The 18,856-nt window shown below is 42.4% G+C and overlaps 1 protein-coding gene across 2 annotated transcripts in view; it reads left to right on the top strand.

Annotated features, from left to right (window-relative positions):
• Nucleotides 1–18,856, top strand: part of lamb2l (laminin, beta 2-like) — a 66,860-nt gene that overhangs the window by 39,925 nt on the left and 8,079 nt on the right. For both annotated transcript variants that reach the window (XM_088636559.1, XM_088636560.1), the window contains 16 exons: nucleotides 3,810–3,950; nucleotides 5,159–5,320; nucleotides 5,902–6,023; nucleotides 7,719–7,839; nucleotides 8,712–8,904; nucleotides 10,488–10,631; nucleotides 10,800–11,031; nucleotides 11,942–12,105; nucleotides 12,832–13,059; nucleotides 13,445–13,659; nucleotides 14,457–14,553; nucleotides 15,604–15,976; nucleotides 16,661–16,845; nucleotides 17,163–17,410; nucleotides 18,018–18,224; nucleotides 18,708–18,852. In XM_088636559.1, coding sequence (XP_088492685.1) covers nucleotides 3,810–3,950; nucleotides 5,159–5,320; nucleotides 5,902–6,023; nucleotides 7,719–7,839; nucleotides 8,712–8,904; nucleotides 10,488–10,631; nucleotides 10,800–11,031; nucleotides 11,942–12,105; nucleotides 12,832–13,059; nucleotides 13,445–13,659; nucleotides 14,457–14,553; nucleotides 15,604–15,976; nucleotides 16,661–16,845; nucleotides 17,163–17,410; nucleotides 18,018–18,224; nucleotides 18,708–18,852 — 2,977 coding nt within the window. The remainder of the gene's footprint in view (nucleotides 1–3,809; nucleotides 3,951–5,158; nucleotides 5,321–5,901; nucleotides 6,024–7,718; nucleotides 7,840–8,711; nucleotides 8,905–10,487; nucleotides 10,632–10,799; nucleotides 11,032–11,941; nucleotides 12,106–12,831; nucleotides 13,060–13,444; nucleotides 13,660–14,456; nucleotides 14,554–15,603; nucleotides 15,977–16,660; nucleotides 16,846–17,162; nucleotides 17,411–18,017; nucleotides 18,225–18,707; nucleotides 18,853–18,856) is intronic.

Genomic DNA, 18,856 nt, shown 5'->3' with positions numbered 1-18,856 from the left:
GATATGACATTTCTTGTTGATAAAGGAGGCCTTCAAACACGGAGCTGCAGGTATTCCTAATAACAGCCTGATAGATCAGTGCAGTTTGCAGTTGAAGTCTTACAATTCTTTTTGAGGCCTGAGTAAAGGGGAACAACAGAAAACCTTTTACCTGAACACACCTGAAATTCAAAATGCGTTCAGTGGCTTTAGGTTACTGATTTGAAGTTAGTGAATGTGTCAGAAAATCAATTAAAACAATTACATAACATCATAAAATTAATTTAAAATTAAACATTGCTGTGTGATATTTTCCATAAAGATGGTTTATTTAATTTTGATAGACGAAATGAGATGAGATGAATATCTCTACCAATGAGATATTTCGAGCACAAAAAACACTCATGAGAAAGCAATTATATATACTGTATAAGTTCAAAAAGGTAGCTGCCTCAGCATGTGCAAGCTACAAAAAAACAAGTAAAGGTTTATTCCATGCTGAAAAAGAAGAAAAGAAACATATTTCAGTTGTGGAGCCTTCTGCAAGTGACCTGACAGCTGAAATGTTGTGTTTCGTCTCTTTCCTTTTCATGTATACTGTATATATGCTTAATGAATATGTTTATACAAATAATATACTGTTGTGTATTACACTGCATTATAAAACAATACACTGTTTTGACGACAGCCCAGCTTGTCGGCATGATACAATTGGTGTAATATGATTCAGTTTCTTATGGAGCGGTTGTGTCTCTTCAGTGGGTGCACTCAAAGCTTCACCATTGGTGAATAAAAATTCACTGTACCGTGACATTCACAAAATCACTAAATCCATCACTGCCTTTGAAATTCAATGGGCGGCACGGTGGTGCAGTGGGGACCTGGGTTCACCTCTGGACCTAGGGGTGCTGTCTGTGTTGAGTTTGTATTTTCTCTCCATGTTTGCATGGGTTTCCTCAGGGTGCACTGGCTTCCTCCCACAGTCCAAAGACATACTGTACTGGTAGGTTAATTGGCTTCTGGGCAAATCAGTCTTGGTATGAGTGTGCATGTTTGTGTCTGTGAATGCTCTGGGATGGACTGATGTCCCAGGTTGCACCCCACCTTGTTCCTGTTGCTTGCCAGGTTAGTCATTACCTCCTTCTGACCCAGTATTGTACAACCAACTGTACCTACCACTTTAAAAAAGCTTCACTGAGTGATGTGTCGTGACCCATTACCGTGTTCTCTTGCACAAACAACCTTTTGGTTGTGGCTTCTCCATCATATTTCAGTTTATACTGCAGCAACCTATTCATTACCTTGAAAGAACCTGAAACTGCTTGCTTTTTGGCCTCACAAGCACCAGCCATGGACACTCCAGACTGCAATTTATCGATTAACTCTTACTTTTTCTCTCAGCAAAGTTTAAGGCCATGGTTGTTCACTTCTTTACACTTTTAGAGCACGACATCATAATAAACAATACTTGTCATGGTACAGTAAATCCATATGGATGCAAGATGATAAATCACACTCATAAACGGAGAGGCAACAAGTAATAGTCCTTCTGCCGACAAAACCCACCTTAACTAGATATTGTCTGTGAAATCTGAAGTCCATTAAAGCAAGGTTTTACTGTACCTTGAAATTATGTCACGTTTCTTATGAAGGTGTATTTTTAAATTATTTTTTGTCAATGTATAAAACTGACAGATTTGGGGGAGTATTTGTTTGAATTTATGCTGTTAGTATAATGGAGTAACTGTATTTTAAAATATTTAAAATGTGTCTAGTGATAAATACTCGATTCCCTTTATAAGACTATCTCATTCCTTTTTATGTTGTATATGTGGTGTTAAATTGCAGGCAGTAAATGATAGATAATTAATATTATCATTATAATCCTAGAATGCTACTATTGCAACCATTTATAAAAGAGTAGCTTTAGGAATATTTTCAGATTACGAATGGATGTTTTTTTTTAACATACCACTCTTCAAATGCTAAACAGCCCTTGACATAATGTAGATGATCTGACATGGTTTTTTAAAACATTAAGTGGCATAGAAAGTACTTTCATTCTAAAAATAAAGGTTTGTCTTTTTTTTCTGACAGGAGTTTTGTAGTGTATGAACTGAAATAACACATTAGACATAATACAAAGCAAACTTTACTTTCTTAAAAACACAATGGAGTTATTATATAAGCGGTCCTCCGTCAGCCCTGGTAAATCAAGGCCAGAGGGCAGAATGCCCGGAGGTGTTAGTTGGCACATTGTCTGAGGCCCAAAATGCTTACATAGCAGATACAGCACTAACCATACAATCATGACATAATGCTTAGTTTGAAGTGACCCAGAAAAAGATCTAAGAAATACGTAAAGGCTAAACTGTCAAAGAGAATTAATAGAGGCCTCCATACTGCAGTGTTAACTGCATGTCCCAGCTGCTTTGGCAGCACTTTTTAGTATGCATGATGCTGCCTCCAGTCTGTGGCAGTAGTATCACTCAACTACATCACTATACCTACAATATATACTGTACAGATATACTGTATATACAGGAACTATAAAAAGGTCTATATCATTTTATATACAGTATATAGTGATATACATCACTATACTATAGGCACCTGAATCACATATTAAAGCCCTGTTTTACACTTTTTCAAACCACCTGATCGTTTATAAGGTAGTTTTTAAGATGATTTTGGTAAGTAGTTTGTCCCAGTACTTGGGTCTTGGGTCTAAAGCTTTCAGGTTTTAGTGATGGTACCCTCACTGAGATTTCAATACCTTCAAGTTTTTTATTTACGCAATATTCTTGCAAATGTCACATGGCTGCTTTAACTCTGATCGGAGCAAAGGTATACTGAATAGATCCAAGACCACTGTGGGCACATTCTCTTTAATGCATTGCCAGTTAAAGATCACAAGCCGTGGCCTGTTGAGAATGAGCAAGGATGCCCTGCTCGTCCAAGTTCTTTTTCAGTGACCTGCCCCTTCTGCAGTTCCTCTCTGCATCAGAACACAGAGCTGGGCAGGGGTGTCGCCACAACAGGATATCTATTAGCAGCTAGTGAAGCATCATATTGCTTGGTCTCCTCCCTCTCTCCACTAGAAATCTACTTTCTTGAGCGAGGTGATCCACGCAGGTTCCACAATGGCATTGCATTGACCTGAAAGTCCAATTCGAATCACAGAGGAGAATGACAGCAGTGTCAAGTGTTTGGAAACTCAGGTGGTAATCCAAGCTGCTCACAGTTATCTGCTGTATTAGAGAGTTAGATACATTAGGCTCGTAAGAGGGAGAGAACACATAGCATTGCTCATCTGTAGCGATTGGAAACAAACCAGCAATGAATAAAATCCTAAATATGCCTACATATACAGGGGGTAATAGTTTGGTAAATGTGTATTCAGCCCATACCGGAGGTCTTAACTCTGTCTTTTCAGTGAAAGAACCCATGTTGCCTTTCTGTTTCTCTTGCCATGCTGCTGTCTCTCTCTTTCTTTGTCATTGTTCCCCTCCACCAGTTAAGACCCTTGCTGAGTCCTTTTATGAAGCAGTATTAACGAGAGAGAACAACACTCCTTCCTCTCAGAATCAATATAATGATGAACCATCATCAATTGACCTTGTTTAAGGGCTTTCGGTCAGTTTTTTAGCATTGGGTTTCGAGGTATGGAGGGATCTGCTTTTAGCAGCTGTAGTGAATAAGCTACTGTAATATGATATTAGCATTTGAAAAAAAGCGCAGAAGATGAAAAGAACAGCCTGCTTTTAAAAGCGCACACTTACACTGTGATCTTCAGTAAGTGTCTTCGTGTTGTCTCTCTCTCTCTCTAGGGAAAGCCCAGACCAAAAGCTGAGACTGACTGTGTGGAGCACTTGAACAACCAACTCAGGAGGCACCGCCGCCATCGGAGAATCGCCAACGCCCAGCAGCAGAGGGCAGCACTGAGGAGGATCCGGCAGTTGCAGCAGACGGTAACAGGCTCCCTTGAGAAAACTGCGGCAGGTTGATCCGCTCTCCGTACTGTAGTGTCAGAACTAAAGCAGTTGCAAAGCATGGTTACCTGACCCCCATAGAAAAAAAGTTTCCCCTGAACTGAGGCATCAGCCACTTTTTTGTCTCATTGGTTATATCATATCAGAAGTGAACCGCAGAATTTGGACAGGTCAGTTTATACGTGAAGTAAAAAACAAATTGTATTTTTTTGTGGGAGCACCAACAGTTAAAGGATGCATTTCCCATTTTATTTTTATAAAAGTGTTTGGTTTTGGCATTGTATAAGATACAATCTTCCCTAACAGAATGAATGACTACAGTATACACGGTCAGCCAGCTCAGAAGCCATTAACTAATTAATTAATGTTAATCAGGAATCTTTCTTAGCCTCTGGGCTGCCAACAAGAACATCAACACAAATAAGCTGTAATAGTGAGGACTGGAGTAGTTATCTAATCATGAGGCCTAAAACTAAATTCCTAAGCATTCATGGTAAACTTGGTAAGCACATACAGTAGGTCTCTGCTGATATAAGACTTGCGCAGAATTTGTAGAGCTTTTTCTTTTAAAAGCATGACTGTATGGATTTGCTCCATACACGGGCAAATCACACTCTTGAATTTAGTTCTGATTTTTGTATTTAAACTGGTATTATCAAATTCTGCTGCATTTAAAACAGTCAGGATAGCTTTCCCAACAGATGAAATAAATCTGTAATACTGTATATGATAGGATCAGAGAAGTATGTTTTCCTTTTTTAGTTTTGCAGTTTAACCACAGCACATGTATTACTGAGGAAAAGAGCAATTTGTTTGGGGGGTGATAGCAGCACATTTTATTTTAAATTGATTGACAGTATATCACTTCATTGCTGACAAAAAGGTAGTAGTGATCGTAATTTGCAATGTAAATACATTCCACAGTTTATCTCTCACATGAGATGAAGTGTGAAATAACCCAGCAGACAAAGCAGAGTGTAAATAGCAGGATGTCCGCTTACCTTCATTCCAGATGATAGTTTCCACTGTTGTCAAAAAAATGCCCATATTAACGTCAAAACTAAGAATATAGGGGAAGATTTTTTCGGGGTTGGCCCTCTGGATAGGCTTCTACAGTAGGTTAAAACCAAAACCCAGTTAAATGAGGGGGTATTTGGATGTTTTAGCAAATTTTTTGTCACTGTCAGCCCGATGTGAAGATCGTGCACAGGGAAAGATCTCCCGGACACATGGTCACGTGGACAGGCCCCGGCTTTGCGAGGGTAAAGGATGGAGCGGGCCTAGTGTTCCAAATCAGCAACATCCCTTTCGCGATGGAGTATGATATCATGATACGATATGAGCCAGAGGTAAGTGTAAATTTAAAGTCTAATTTAAAGATGGTGCTTAAAGAAGGCACTCCAGTATCCTCTACCATACGCTCAATAAATGAGAGCTGAATGGGCAAAGCTTTAGCAGAATGTGTGATAGCTTAATCTTTTTTTACAAACAGTAACTACAAAGAAGTTTTTTGCATCATACATTGTTGGTACTCAATCTTTCTGTATTTATCTTATAATTTTGGTATTCCCAGGTCTTTATTGCTTTATTGTTTTGTAATCTGTCTCACAAAGCTATTATTATTGTGCAAATTGAACTAGTGTGAAATGGCACAGTTTGGAGAATATTCCCTTCAAGGATGTCCTTCCTTGGCCTGTGACCATACAGTACATGTCAAATTTAGAGCTTCACACCTTTACCAACCTTACATTATTTGTATGGGGGTATGATAGTTCTTGAACTGCTCTGGTTGGATGGTTCAACACAAAATAATGTACCTTTATTTGTTACAAATGTATAGGAAGACGAAGTAACTTGGCATTAAAGTGTGTGTTTCCAGTACATCTGTGTTTTAAGTTTTTCTCCATTTCTCCATTTCCCTTTCTTCCAGTCAACAGAAGATTGGGAAGCCATAGTGAGCATCTCATCTGTCTTGTTACCCACAAGTTCCCGCTGTGGAAATGTGCTTTCTTCTGAACAAATGTATCATGTGACACTCCCTCATCAAACAAGGTACTGAATGTATTCAGGGCATTTGCAGAACAAAGTGATAGCCTCTGTTGTAACATGTAGTACTACTTTAGAGGGCAACTCCTGCAGTAGATGCATTTCTTCATTCAAGAGTTTTTATACTTAATTTGCTAGACACAGAGAATGAATCAAATCTACGCCATTAGTTTTCCTATTATTATGTGCTCTGTTGAAGGTTAACATGACGTCCTGGAACATTTACTGCATTGGAATACCTTATTGTTTCTGTGTAAATCACAAGTAACAGTAGAAAACAAAAGTGCTCTTTTGTGGGAAAACGAAAACAAACTCCAGATAAATTCTGAGCGGACTATTTTTTGGATAGCCATGTTCAAAGTGGTCAGCATAAGATTGAGATGTCTCATAACAGACTGGGATGAGGACCGTTGAATATGAATCCTGCTGTGGTATTGCACTAACCTTTGTAGTCCCTTGTCCTGGCACCAGACCTCTGGGATGGATGTTGAAGTGCATCAAGGTTCTAACTCTGGGCTAGACGGCCCCCACTCCCCTCCTGTGTGGGATAATCTTGAACACTGTCTGCCTTTTTATCGAGGGGTAACTGTCTGTGAGCTGCACTCTGGTGCCAAGATTAAACCTAGACATGTCAACATTGGTGATAGGGGCTTCATTCCAACATAAACATATCTAGCAAAGTATCAGAGCCTTGAGCTGATACACTAGGGTTTGGATTTCAATCAACTTAATTTACATTTATTTCCCTCAGACTAATCAGGTGCCTAGAAAATGGAAAGAAGCATACTAAAAGGAAAAAAAAAGAATGATACGGGCATTCTTTTCTAGCATTAAAAATTCTAATAAGAACTTGAAATCTCTTTCAGATCTGGTGCCTTGTCTGCATTGCAATATGATTTAAATATCTACATTCTAAATGATGATTGAAGAAGAGCAATTAGAAAATTATTTATTATAAGGGAAGGAATATTAAAGGAAGTAAAAAAAAAATCTTAGATTTCATTTAAGGGTGGGGATAGGGATAGGGTGGGCCTGAGTTAAGAGTCTGTCACAAAAAATAAAGGCTGGCAGGGTCTGTGTGTACTTGTGTAGTCGGTGTGCTTCAATTGTCGCACATTGTCCGCGAGCGCTTGAGCGAGTGTGAGCTTTGTGAAGCTTGTGTCACTGAAAAGGCAGGGCAGATCCCAGAGTCTCTCCCAGGGAGAGAATGGAAACTCCTGTCCTTTTTTTTTTGCCTGACTTCAACCCACTAGTCCCTGAATTAGGGGCTTTAACAGTCCCACAGCCACACTGTCTTTTGTGGCAGGGGGGATTGAGAGTGTTGTCAAATCTGATCTTGTCAAAGTAAAACTGAAACACCCAGAATGCCCACTACTGGGATAGCAGGCTATACGACAGGACTTAGTGTATGCTCTGAAAAACCTGCAGCAATGGGATGGAAAAATAAACCATGAAAATCCACACTGTGTAGACCTTAATTAATTCTTCCCATAATTGCCAACAAAAAGCTCTTGGTTGATCCTCATCATTTATTCTTTTGAACCGATGTGTCCCTTCACCAAAACGTAAATTTGACATATCGACTGCAACCACAATAATCTGATCCTGTTACTGCTTCTGTCCTTGCAGTGAATCACACCGAATGATAGATCCCAAAATGAGTTCTAAATGTTTGCCCAGTAAAGGTTCCATATTTTACAGATACGTCAAGATGCCCAGACCGTTTTGCTTTGAGTCAAACAACCGCTATGTTGTAGCAATCCGCTTCCAGCGTCACAGAGCCTCCCAGAGACATCTGACAGCTTTCATACTGGTGGACTCTGTAAGTCAACAGTTTCCACTATAAAAATAACGATGGTGTAGTTGGTTTTATTTATTAGCATTGATTTTAGTGTTTATATCTGATATTGTCAGTGAACCCTGGATGTGTCCTTGGTCGTATTTGCACTTTCTGAAAGTCTCTTGCTAGATAAGTACATAGGCCTGTTTGAGATGATAGAAAGGTGTCATACCCATTTTGTTCACTTAATTCTTTGAGGACAATTATGTGGATAGTAGACAGCATTATATGCACCTGGATTGTACTGCCTTAAAGTTTAAAGTATCACTTCTGTAAATTAGTGGACGTTCTTTCACAAAACATCCAAGTAACCCACGTTGCCTCTGATATTCCTTCATGATGGAATATTGCTGCATTTACATTTCCCTAAATATTCTTGTTAGCCTAATAAATACATCAGAGAGATATAGGTTGCATACTTTAAATATTTCTCAAAATAAACTTAATAAAGAATTCGCAGAACAAAATGATTCAAGAGGGAAACAGTGCCCTCTGCCGGTAATGTTTAGTAAAACAATTTTCGTGCGGCTAGGCTTCTTAAAAAAGCATAAAAATATATGCTTTAATTCCGTCACCTAAATGGCCAAAATTGTTTTTAATTATTATTAAATTAATTATTATAGCATATTTCATTATTATCATAGTATTTTTATTCCATTTAATAGGTGAGCATTACATGTTCATTACATTGGCTTATAGCTTCCCATACAGTAGACACCTTGTGATTGTGCCCGAATATAGAATCATATAGAATTAGCTTATTAGATGTTATCAGGTCAAGCACTAATGGAAGAAATCCCCAAAAGCAAAGTCATGCTGAGTGGCTTATTTCATTCTCCTGCTGTTTTCACCAGTTGGTTCTGATTCCAAAGTACACTGAGCTGCCAGGTTTCAATGGGAACGACCCAGTGTCAGTTCACCACAGGGAAGAGATGGAGCACTACATGTGCCTGGACTCCTTCATGATGGTGCCCAAGCCCATGCTGGCAGAAATGTGCACCAAACTCCTCTGCAGCATCTCGGCCATCCTGCATGATGGGGCATTACGTGAGTACCAAGTGCATTCTCCTCCACCAGGAGACTGGGTATCTGTAAGGACCGCTGTGATGATGGCTGGAGTGAAGCCGTAAGCCGGGTGTCGAGCATTGGATCCAAGAGCAGGGGGGGGAAACCTGGGAGAACAGGCAAGCAACAGGCGACTGTAGCAAACAGGCAAAACACAGTCTAGATTTATGGTTGTAGCAAATCAATTCAAGCTTTATAGTGCCCTAGGGGAAATTTGTTTTATGGCACAGTCAAACACAACACAATGACAAATAAACATCATCAAAAGGGAAGAGAATACAGTAGTGTTACAGGAGATAAGGAATAAGAGACAAGGTACTGTAGTTACTGTACTTCGCATTGTTTAAGAGCGTAATTGCAGTGGGAATGAAAGATTTCCCCGAGTCTGTTGGTTTTACACCTGGGGGCACAGAGGTGTCTCTCAGATGGGAGAAGTGTGAATTCGCAATGGAGGGTGTGAGACACACACTCCCTGATGCTTTTGCCTTTCTTAGTCACCCTCTGTTTGTAAACTTAAATTGATTTGATTATTCCCGATTATTTTGCCATTTATTTTCACTAATTTACCCAGCCTATTACAATTACCGGTGGTTATGTTGCCAAACCAACAAGTGAAGCAGTGTGTTAAGACACTTCCAATGAATGATTTGTAGAAAGGTGCAAGAATAGTTTTATCTACCTTAAAGTAGCTGAGTTTCCTAAGAAAGAAGAGTCTCTGTTGACTTTTTTATAGATCGTGTCACAACAATTGTCCTATTTTAGGTTTTTGTCAATGACCAGTCCCAAGTACTTATAGTCATCGACAATTTCAACAGGCTGACCATCAATTATAGTGGGTTGAGGGGCTGTGGTATTTTTTCCTAAAATCAATAACCGGTTCCTTTGTTTTTGAAACATTTAACTTTACGTAGAACTCGTTGCACAAGTTAGTAGTAGCAGGCAGAGTTGAGAGTCAGGTGACCTGAAATAAAAGCATTAAAGGTAAATTTAAAAGGCCGCGTTAAGACAAGCAAGCAAGGTTTATGTCTAAGGGAATCGCAGTTCAGAAGTACAAGGGAATATCTGGGAGATGGGGTCAAAACAAAGCAGGGTCAAGAATCCAAGCACAGCACAAAAGAGGGAACAAGGAATCTAGAGAGCTGCAGAACCCAAGAGGTTCAGAGTAAACACTATCACAGAGCCCAGACCACTGTCAGCTCAAGCCTTGAGTCGCCTGCTCCACCTGAGATGGGGGAGGTCATAATTGACCACAAGAAAAACAGATTTCTTATGTGTAACCACGGCAACAGGCACTGACTGACGGGTGAGTAGAGACATGGCCTACTGCCACGGTAACAATAGCTTAACCCACAGAGCTCCAGTGGAGCCAGGGTAGCAGTACCATTTATCCCGTAAATGCAACAAACCGAAAAAAAAAGTTATAATCTAGATATTAATAATACAGTAATAATAACAAAAAGAAACTTTATTTCATACGACACCTTTAAAAGTAACAACGCAAAGTGCTTTACAGTTAAACGAAAAAAGCTTTATTAAAATAACCTTTTTTTTTTTTTGCCTTGCAGCCTGTCAGTGTGACCCCCAGGGCTCCCTCAGCACAGTGTGTGAAAAGGTCGGAGGGCAGTGCCACTGCAAGCCCAATGTGATTGGCCTGCACTGTGACCGATGTGCTCCAGGGACATTTGGTTTTGGCCCTTATGGCTGCATAGGTGAGTGCTGCCCGAAATCTAGTATTTGTGAAACTATGTTCAAAAAGCAGCTGCTGAAAGACTTGGATTCAGAAGTCTGTCGTGAGATCTGATAGAGGCAATGGAACGGATGAATTCTTTGAAGTTACTATTTACCCGGGTCTCTTCTGAAATGCTGTCTCTCTCCAGCTTGTGATTGCCATTCTCATGGGTCAGTCAGCAGCCTGTGTGACCCTCTCTCGGGCCAGTGTCGGTGTCATCACGGAGCCACGGGAAGGCAGTGTGCCAACTGCCACCCCGGGCACTGGGGTTTCCCTAACTGCCGGCCTTGCCAGTGCAACGGGCACTCGGAGAGCTGTGACCCGTCCACGGGAGCCTGCATCAACTGCAGGGACTACACTGCTGGCGAGCAGTGCGAGGGGTACGTGGAACAAGACTCTGGGGGGAGAGGTGGACAATACAATAATTGCCAGCAGCCATATCACCCTGCAACTCACAAGAGGCAGCCCACTGAAGCTAAGCAGGTTTGAGCCTGGTCAGTACCTGGATGGGAGACCTCCTGGGAAAAACTAAGGTTGCTGCTGGAAGAGGTGTTAGTGGGGCCAGCAGGGGGCGCTCACACTCTGGTCCATGTGGGTCCTAATGACGGGGACACTATACTGTAAAAACAGGCGCCGTCCTTCGGGTGTGACGTAAAACCGAGGTCCTGATTCTCTGTGGTCATTAAAAATCCCAGGACGCTTCTCGAAAGAGTAGGGGTATAATCCCGGTGTCCTGGCCAAATTTCCCATTGGCTCTTACCAATCATGGCCTCCTAATAATCCCCCTCTATGAATTGGCTACATTACTCTGCTCTCCTCCTCACTGATAGCTGATGTGTGGTGAGCGTTCTGGCGCACTATGGCTGCCGTCGCATCATCCAGGTGGATGCTGCACATTGGTTGTGGTGGATGGCATCCCCATTAGCTGTAAAGCGTGTTGAGTGGAGTGTCCAGAAAAGCTTTATATATAAGTGTAAGCAATTATTAATTATTATTATTATTACAAGCGGTTGTGAGGCACTCTTGCTTTCCTGACTATCACTAAGCCAATCGTAAAGGGGGTTAAAAGATAAAGAGTTTCTTGGTGTCATCTGTCCACAATAAACTAGTTTTTGTTTGTTTTCTAAAAATAATGTGAAGCCCTGGCATTTTACTGGATTGTTTTCTGAGGCAGTTTTGTGTGCTCTGCAGCGCTGCATTGTAAGGTAAAGCCTCAGAAGGCCTAGATGAACAGTGATGATCCGTCTCCTGCAGGAGGAGCCCTCTCTTTACTCAATCTGTGCTCTCCAGGTGTATGAAAGGCTTCTATGGAAACCCTGTTCTGGGCTCTGGGGATCACTGCCGGCCGTGTCCCTGTCCAGGGAACCCAGGGAGCGCTCACTCGAACGGGGAATCCTGTTACGCTGACCCTTCGTCCAACCAAGTCATCTGCAATTGCAAACAAGGATACGCAGGTGAGGACGCAGGGAATATGAGACCGCTCCCAAAGCATGGACGGAAATGACAGAAAAAGGGGAAGTTATAACGGGTGGTGAGGTGGATAGCTCTGCTGTCTCACAGCTTCTGGGTCCTGGGCTGGGGTGCAGCTTCTGTATCGAGTTAGCATGTCCCCTCCTTGTCCAAGAGGGGTTTCTCAAGAGTGCTCTGATTTTCTCCTGTAGCATCCCTCCCCCCCCACAAAGATATGCTTTCCAGGTTAATTATCATCTCTGAGCGGACACCCTGGCATCCTGTCCAGACTACAGCCCTGCCTCATGCTGGGTGAGGCTGTGGCTCAGTGCAGCTCCTTAAAAGTAAACTGGTTATTGAAATGAATTGAAAATGAATGGAAGGGAGCTTATGAGCTCAAGGTGGAAAAAACAACAATTGTGTGCACAGTAGGGAAAATACCTTCTCATCAGGACTGAAGTGTAGTGTCAATAAGAATGAGTAGCCTCGCATTCAAAAAGAGCACCATGTTCTTCCCACATGGGCCTGTGTCGTGAAGAACATTTAACCACCCAATTTGCAAATGAAAAAATGCCTATTATTTGGTTCATTGATCTCAATTTACAAACTGGTTTGATGGTTCATTTTCCCTGCCCACTCATCAAAAAAGCTGCTGCTCATGTTTTGCTGATCTGATCTGAAACCTAAACCCGTAAACCTCCCCCAGGCTGAATCTGTTTTCTCTTCCGCAGGCCCCCGCTGTGACCGATGCGCCTCTGGGTATTTTGGGAACCCAGAGAGAGCTGGTGGAGAGTGTCGGCCTTGCCAGTGCAATGGCAACATCGACACTCTGGACCCGGGCTCGTGTGACCCCCGGACGGGCCAGTGTCTGAAGTGTCTCTACAACACAGATGGACCAACCTGCGGGGAGTGTAGGCCCGGTTACTATGGCAACGCCCTGATACCTCAGAACTGCAGGCGTAAGTTGCAGCTTTTTTTCCCATTGTTTTCTCCCCCCCCCCCCCCCGTCTATTTAATTTTAAAATCTCTAGTCACAGGTGGAAAGATGTCGGTGTTGTGGTCTTCGCACAACTCACAGTGGGCATTTTTCTTTAACACTGTTCTAGACCGTAGCAAGGGGGCATTTTCTGTCATGTCTGATGATATTTGTACCTGTGCCTCGTCTCCCTCATGCTTTTTAGAAGTGGAAGCATTTGCCTATGTCTCATCAAGGATCACTTGGGGATCTAGATTGCTTTGTTTCTTTTTACCGGGCTATTCCTTTTGTATACTGGTATTGTAGTCTTGTCTGTATTTCCTAATGGATGCATGTGAAACAATGTTCATGTCCCATCTGCCTTCTAGGCTGCACATGTGCTGCTGTGGGCACCCTGCAGTCTCAATGCCAAGGAGACCTGTGCTACTGTGACAAGAAAACAGGGGCGTGCCCCTGCCGGCCCAGCGTCATTGGGCAGAACTGCGATCAGTGTGCACCCCAGCACTGGAATTTGGGCAGGGACCTTGGCTGTGAGCCCTGTGCCTGCCACCTCCAACACTCCCTGCGTGCTGACTGCAATATGGTAAAGCAACAGGGGATCACTGTCTCTACGGGCTTACTGCCTCAACGATGGGGAAGCTTTCAAAGCTTTCCAAAAATGCTCATGATTTCTACAGTTTGCGGTAAAAAAAATCAAATCTAGCAAAAGACAGAGCCCACAGGTGTCCCAGCACAATCCTGGCTTATGCTGGTGACCTTCATTCAGAAAGAAAGTAATACGCACTATTAAGTAAAAAATGTAGTATTTGTTTAGAACTTATGGAGAGCCTTCTAATGAAAAACTCAATAATTCAAAGCGTACTCGATTTCCCAGATTTACCATTGAAGATTTTTTTAAAAAATGACTTCTAATTCTAATGTCCGGTCTTTTCACATGAAAGACAATGATCTTACTAGCTTACTAGAAGTGTAAACTACTTGTGGAATGAATTAGGGAGAACGTACAGTTTTAAGCCCCTTCATTCACAAACTGCATAGGAAAATCATAGGAATTAGAAAAAAGCAGGTCCTTAAGCAGGGAAGTCTAGAGGATTTTTGTAATATTTCTGATTATTTTTTTTCACGATTATGCTGCCTTCCATGTTCAATTACCACTGCCTTTTAACTTTAAGCTCTGCATTCTCTATTACAAATGTCACCTTTGTTGGTAAAGAGCTGCGCTACAGAAGTTTTTTTTTTGTCAGTGTTACAGAAAAGGTACTGCTTAGTTAAATACTGTGTATGTTAGCCATACAAAATTTAATAAAGTCCCCATTTCTGCTATAACGAAATCTATTTTCTTTGTTTTTTGTGTTTCTTGGAATTCCAACCATTCTCCAGTTTACCGGACAATGTCACTGCCGGCCTGGGTTTGGAGGACGAGTGTGTTCTGAGTGCCAGGAGGATTACTGGGGAGACCCCACCACAGAGTGCAAAGGTACCCCTGGATGCAGCTGCTAACCCATTCATATTCTACAGATACTATCACCGATGGGGATTTAGTTATCATACTGACCTGAACTGTATATCACAAATGCAGAATCGCGCAGAGAAACGAAACGCAGTTTAAAAGCGTGCCGTGCACTGGTCCTGGTTAACGTTCAGGTGGAATACTTCCGTATTGAGTGAAGGAGTTCGAAACCGGGAGTGCTCTTTCACTGCAGGTTGTTTGCTTATCTCCAGTTGCACCAGGAAAGATCAAGTCTGTCTGAAAACAAGATCTTAATCATCTCCAGGTCTGATATTGCCAGCAGCCATATCACCCTGCAACTCACAACTGGCAACCCATTGAAGCTAAGCAGGTGTGAGCCTGGTCAGTACCTGGATGGGAGACCTCCTTGGGCAAACTAAGGTTGCTGCTGGAAGAGGTGTTAGTGGGGCCAGCAGGGGGTGCTCACCCTGTGGTCCATGTGGGTCCTAATGCCCCAGTATAGTGACGGGGACACTATACTGTAAACAGGCACCGTCCTTCGGATGAGACGTAAAACCGAGGTCCTGACTCTCTGTGGTCATTAAAAATCCCAGGGCGTTTCTCGAAAAGAGTAAGGGTGTAACCCTGGCGTCCCAGCCAAATTCCCCATTGGCCCTTACCAATCATGGCCTCCTAATAATCCCCAACTATGAATTGGCTTCATTACTCTGCTCTCCTCCCCACTGATAGCTGATGTGTGGTGAGCGTTCTGGCGCACTATGGCTGCCGTCGCATCATCCAGGTGGATGCTGCACATCGTTGGTGGTGGAGGGAAATTCCCATTTCCTGTAAAGCGCTTTGAGTTATATAAAGCACTATATAAGTGTAAGTAATTATTATTATTATTAATTATAACCCCAGTGGCCAGTCACCGCTGCAGTAATGACATTTCCCTTTAGTTTTTCCCCTTATAGATGTTCCTTAAGCTCTAGGCTGTTGCACCTGAATCAGTTTGCAATCAAGGAAACTGACCTATCTCTGTCAGCTCTTAGTACAGTTCTTCTCCTCTGTGCCCAGAGTGCAGCTGCGACCCCTTCGGCGCCGAGATCTCCCAGTGCGACCGACAGACAGGGCACTGCCAGTGCAGGGAGGGGGCGACGGGTCCGCGCTGTGACCAGTGCTCCCGCGGCTTCACCGGGAACTTCCCCAAGTGTGTGCGCTGCCACCCCTGCTTCGACCAGTGGGACGGGGTGGTGTCCCGCGTGTGGGCGGAGCTGGAGCGCGTTCGGGAGCAGGTGAAGAAGATCCAGGCCACCGGGATCACCTCCAGCCTCAATGACGCCCGCATTCGGGACCTGGAGAAGAAGCTGGAAAACATCCAGAGGCTTATTGATGACAGGGCCGCTGAGAAGATCTACCCCCTGGTCAAGCAGTATGCTGATGACCTGAGGTAAGGCCAGTGCCACCTGGCTTAAGCAGCCTCTGTGGTCTCATCTCTGCGATGTGTGGGCATCGAGAAAGGCAGTTGCAAGGGGGAGAGGGAATGATTCTGCATCTCTTCTTATCTTGTCTGACTTATTATGTACAGTATCATCTCAATATTTTGAGATGGATTGAACATGGAGTTACTGTAGATTTCATGTCCATCCTTCCATTTTTGAACCCCTTCTTTTTATAAATAGAAGTTAACTAATTTGAAATGTGAAATTCTAAAATAATTTTGAAAAAAGGTCTGTTTTTTAGGTATAAGTTGATTTGTAGTTTCTTGATTTTTGATACATGGATCTTACAATAATGACAAATTATTGTATCTTATGGCTGTACAGTATTTATTCCATGATTCTTCTTTTAATAACAATAGGCTTCCTCTCACATCAAATGCCAACCGTTAAGGAATGCTAACTCTATATTAGACCTAATGCTTGTGTGTACTGAAACATTGACAAGTGTTAAGAAATAAATCACTTCGGAGTAGAGTAGAGAGAGTATGCCTGGTTGATTTTTCTACCTAAAAATATTATTTTTCATTTTAGTATTGGTTTATTTGCCTGATTCTTTATGAAAATGATTTGTCAAGTGTACTTATTGTAGGTTCTGACTGAAGCTTCTCTTGTTTCCCTCTGTCCTTTGCTAGGGCAGCGATAGACAATACAGATGGGAGGTTGATGGGCATTTTTGGAGACCTGAACAGCACCATGCAGAAAGACAGGAAGCAGCTCCAGAGCCTGGATCTCCTTGAAACAGATCTCGGAGATCTCAACAGCACAGTGGCCAAACTCCGACGCAGACTGGAGAGCCTTATCACTGCTGGGATCACTGGTAACTCTCTGATATAGGTCTAAGAACCTGCCCATATAACTAGACGTATCACGACCTACTCTACCTTTGAATTTTGCCGTTCTGCCTCCAATCTACACAACAAAGCAAGCTACCTTTTTCCACTTCTTAAAACAACAGAAGCAAAGTTGGTGGCTTCCATTCTGGTTCCTTTATCTTTTCATCTAGTTCTAACCATTTGTTGTCATCTGAAATGAAAGTGGTGTTTCATCTTTATTCTTGGAGTAAAGCTTTTTGCTTTTCCTAACATCTTTAGTCCGTGTTTCTCTCTGAATTTTATTATTTTACTTGCTTCCCAGAGCAATTTGAGGAGGTCCGTAAGTACTACAAGGAGTCCCTGGGTGCAGAGAGAAGATGCAATGGCTCAGTTTCTGGCCCTGACAGCCCTGTGGGACAGTCACAGGAAACAAGACGACGGGCTGAGGACCTCATGAAGAAACAAGCAGACAAATTCCAGCGCACAATGGCAGCCCATAAAAAATCCCTGAAAGAGCTGCAGGACAAAAGTAAAGACATGAACAAGAAGGTCCATCAACTTAGCCGTAAGGTACTGTATGTTAACACACCATTATTGTGTTAGAAGAAGTGTCAGGGGCCTTCGTTAATAATAAACATCTAAGGACTCCTACTTGTTTCTTGTAAATATGTAGAATCTATCGGTAAATAAAATCAAATTACTACCTACAGTATGTCATGGACTGTCCCAAATTTTGCTATTAAGAGCCAATTCTTGGCCCCAAGATTAATCCTATAGTCCCCAAGACAGTACTGAGGGATGCTGTAAGCTGCTGTGTCAGTAAGGAAGGCACAAGTGAGCTCTGAGCAATATGCCCATGAATTCACCACTAACATCGACAAGTGTCTGTGCTGTCACCCTGCGTCATTCAGAAGCCTGTCGATAACCAGGTTACCCACTGGTCAGCCAGTATGCATATACAGTAGGTCCCACAGGCTACACTGTCCAAGGGTAATAAAATAATTCTAGTAGAGTGTTCAATTGCTGAAGCAAAGTATAATCAAAACGCACCAAACATTTAATCGTATACTGTACAAACCCATGCTTCTTGATGATAGCATCCATATCATGTTTTCAGATGTGGTATAGAAATCAAGAAAAAAAAATAAACTGGTTCTTTTAAACTTTCCTCTTACAGGTCTGTGGAAGCACCAGTGGGCAAGAGAGCTGCACAGACAGCACGTGTGGGGGTGCTGGTTGCCGTGACGAGCAGGGTCAGCTGAAGTGTGGTGGGGTTACCTGCAATGGAACTGTGGGTACATCTGTGAGAACTCTGAAGCTGGTCAATGACATCGCTGCCAACGTGTCCACTGCCAATGATGAGCTGCAGAACGTTGCAAAGAAGGTCTGCTTCCCCTGCTCTGTTTACACACGACGTCCTCTGCAGCATTAATATTGGGCGTACGAAAATCATTCTGAAAAGGCTTCTTGAAAATACTTTTTACCTTCTTGAAAAGCCCTCCGCTTTTCCTAGCCACAATTTCAAAAGGGTTAAGAACAGAAAGCATTTCAGTGTTATTGTTACTTTAGCAATCTAAAGATGAATGTGTTCATACAGTATGCTTTGGTTGATCATAAATTAGTTTAACACATTAAGTTTTTCGAAAGACAGAGTAAGCTGCAAATGCATAGCCACCTGTTCTTTCACAAGAACATACTCATCCCAAAATGACATATTGTCCTACAGAAACTCCACATTGGTGGGTACGACAGAAGTCCTGTTGAATCTGGTCTCATCACCATGCAGGGTACATACTGTACCTGCAAACTTCATGCTCTTTTTTTTGTGGAGTGAACAGGAACTAAACTGTAGTGCTGATTTCTACAGCTGCAGGACATTGAGATGCTGATGCAGGAAGTAAAAACCCAGGCAAAGGGGGCGTTGGAAAAAGCTCAGAAAAATAAGGAGGACTTTGTGAACTCCAATAAGAAGCTTAAAGAATTCATCCAGAAGATCAGAGATTTCCTGACTGGTTA

This window comes from Lepisosteus platostomus, chromosome 6, assembly GCF_059453375.1.
Source record: "Lepisosteus platostomus isolate fLepPlt1 chromosome 6, fLepPlt1.hap1, whole genome shotgun sequence".
NCBI lineage: Eukaryota > Metazoa > Chordata > Actinopteri > Semionotiformes > Lepisosteidae > Lepisosteus > Lepisosteus platostomus.
Note: the sequence above shows the minus strand (reverse complement) of the source record. Positions and strands in the feature narration are given on the sequence as shown.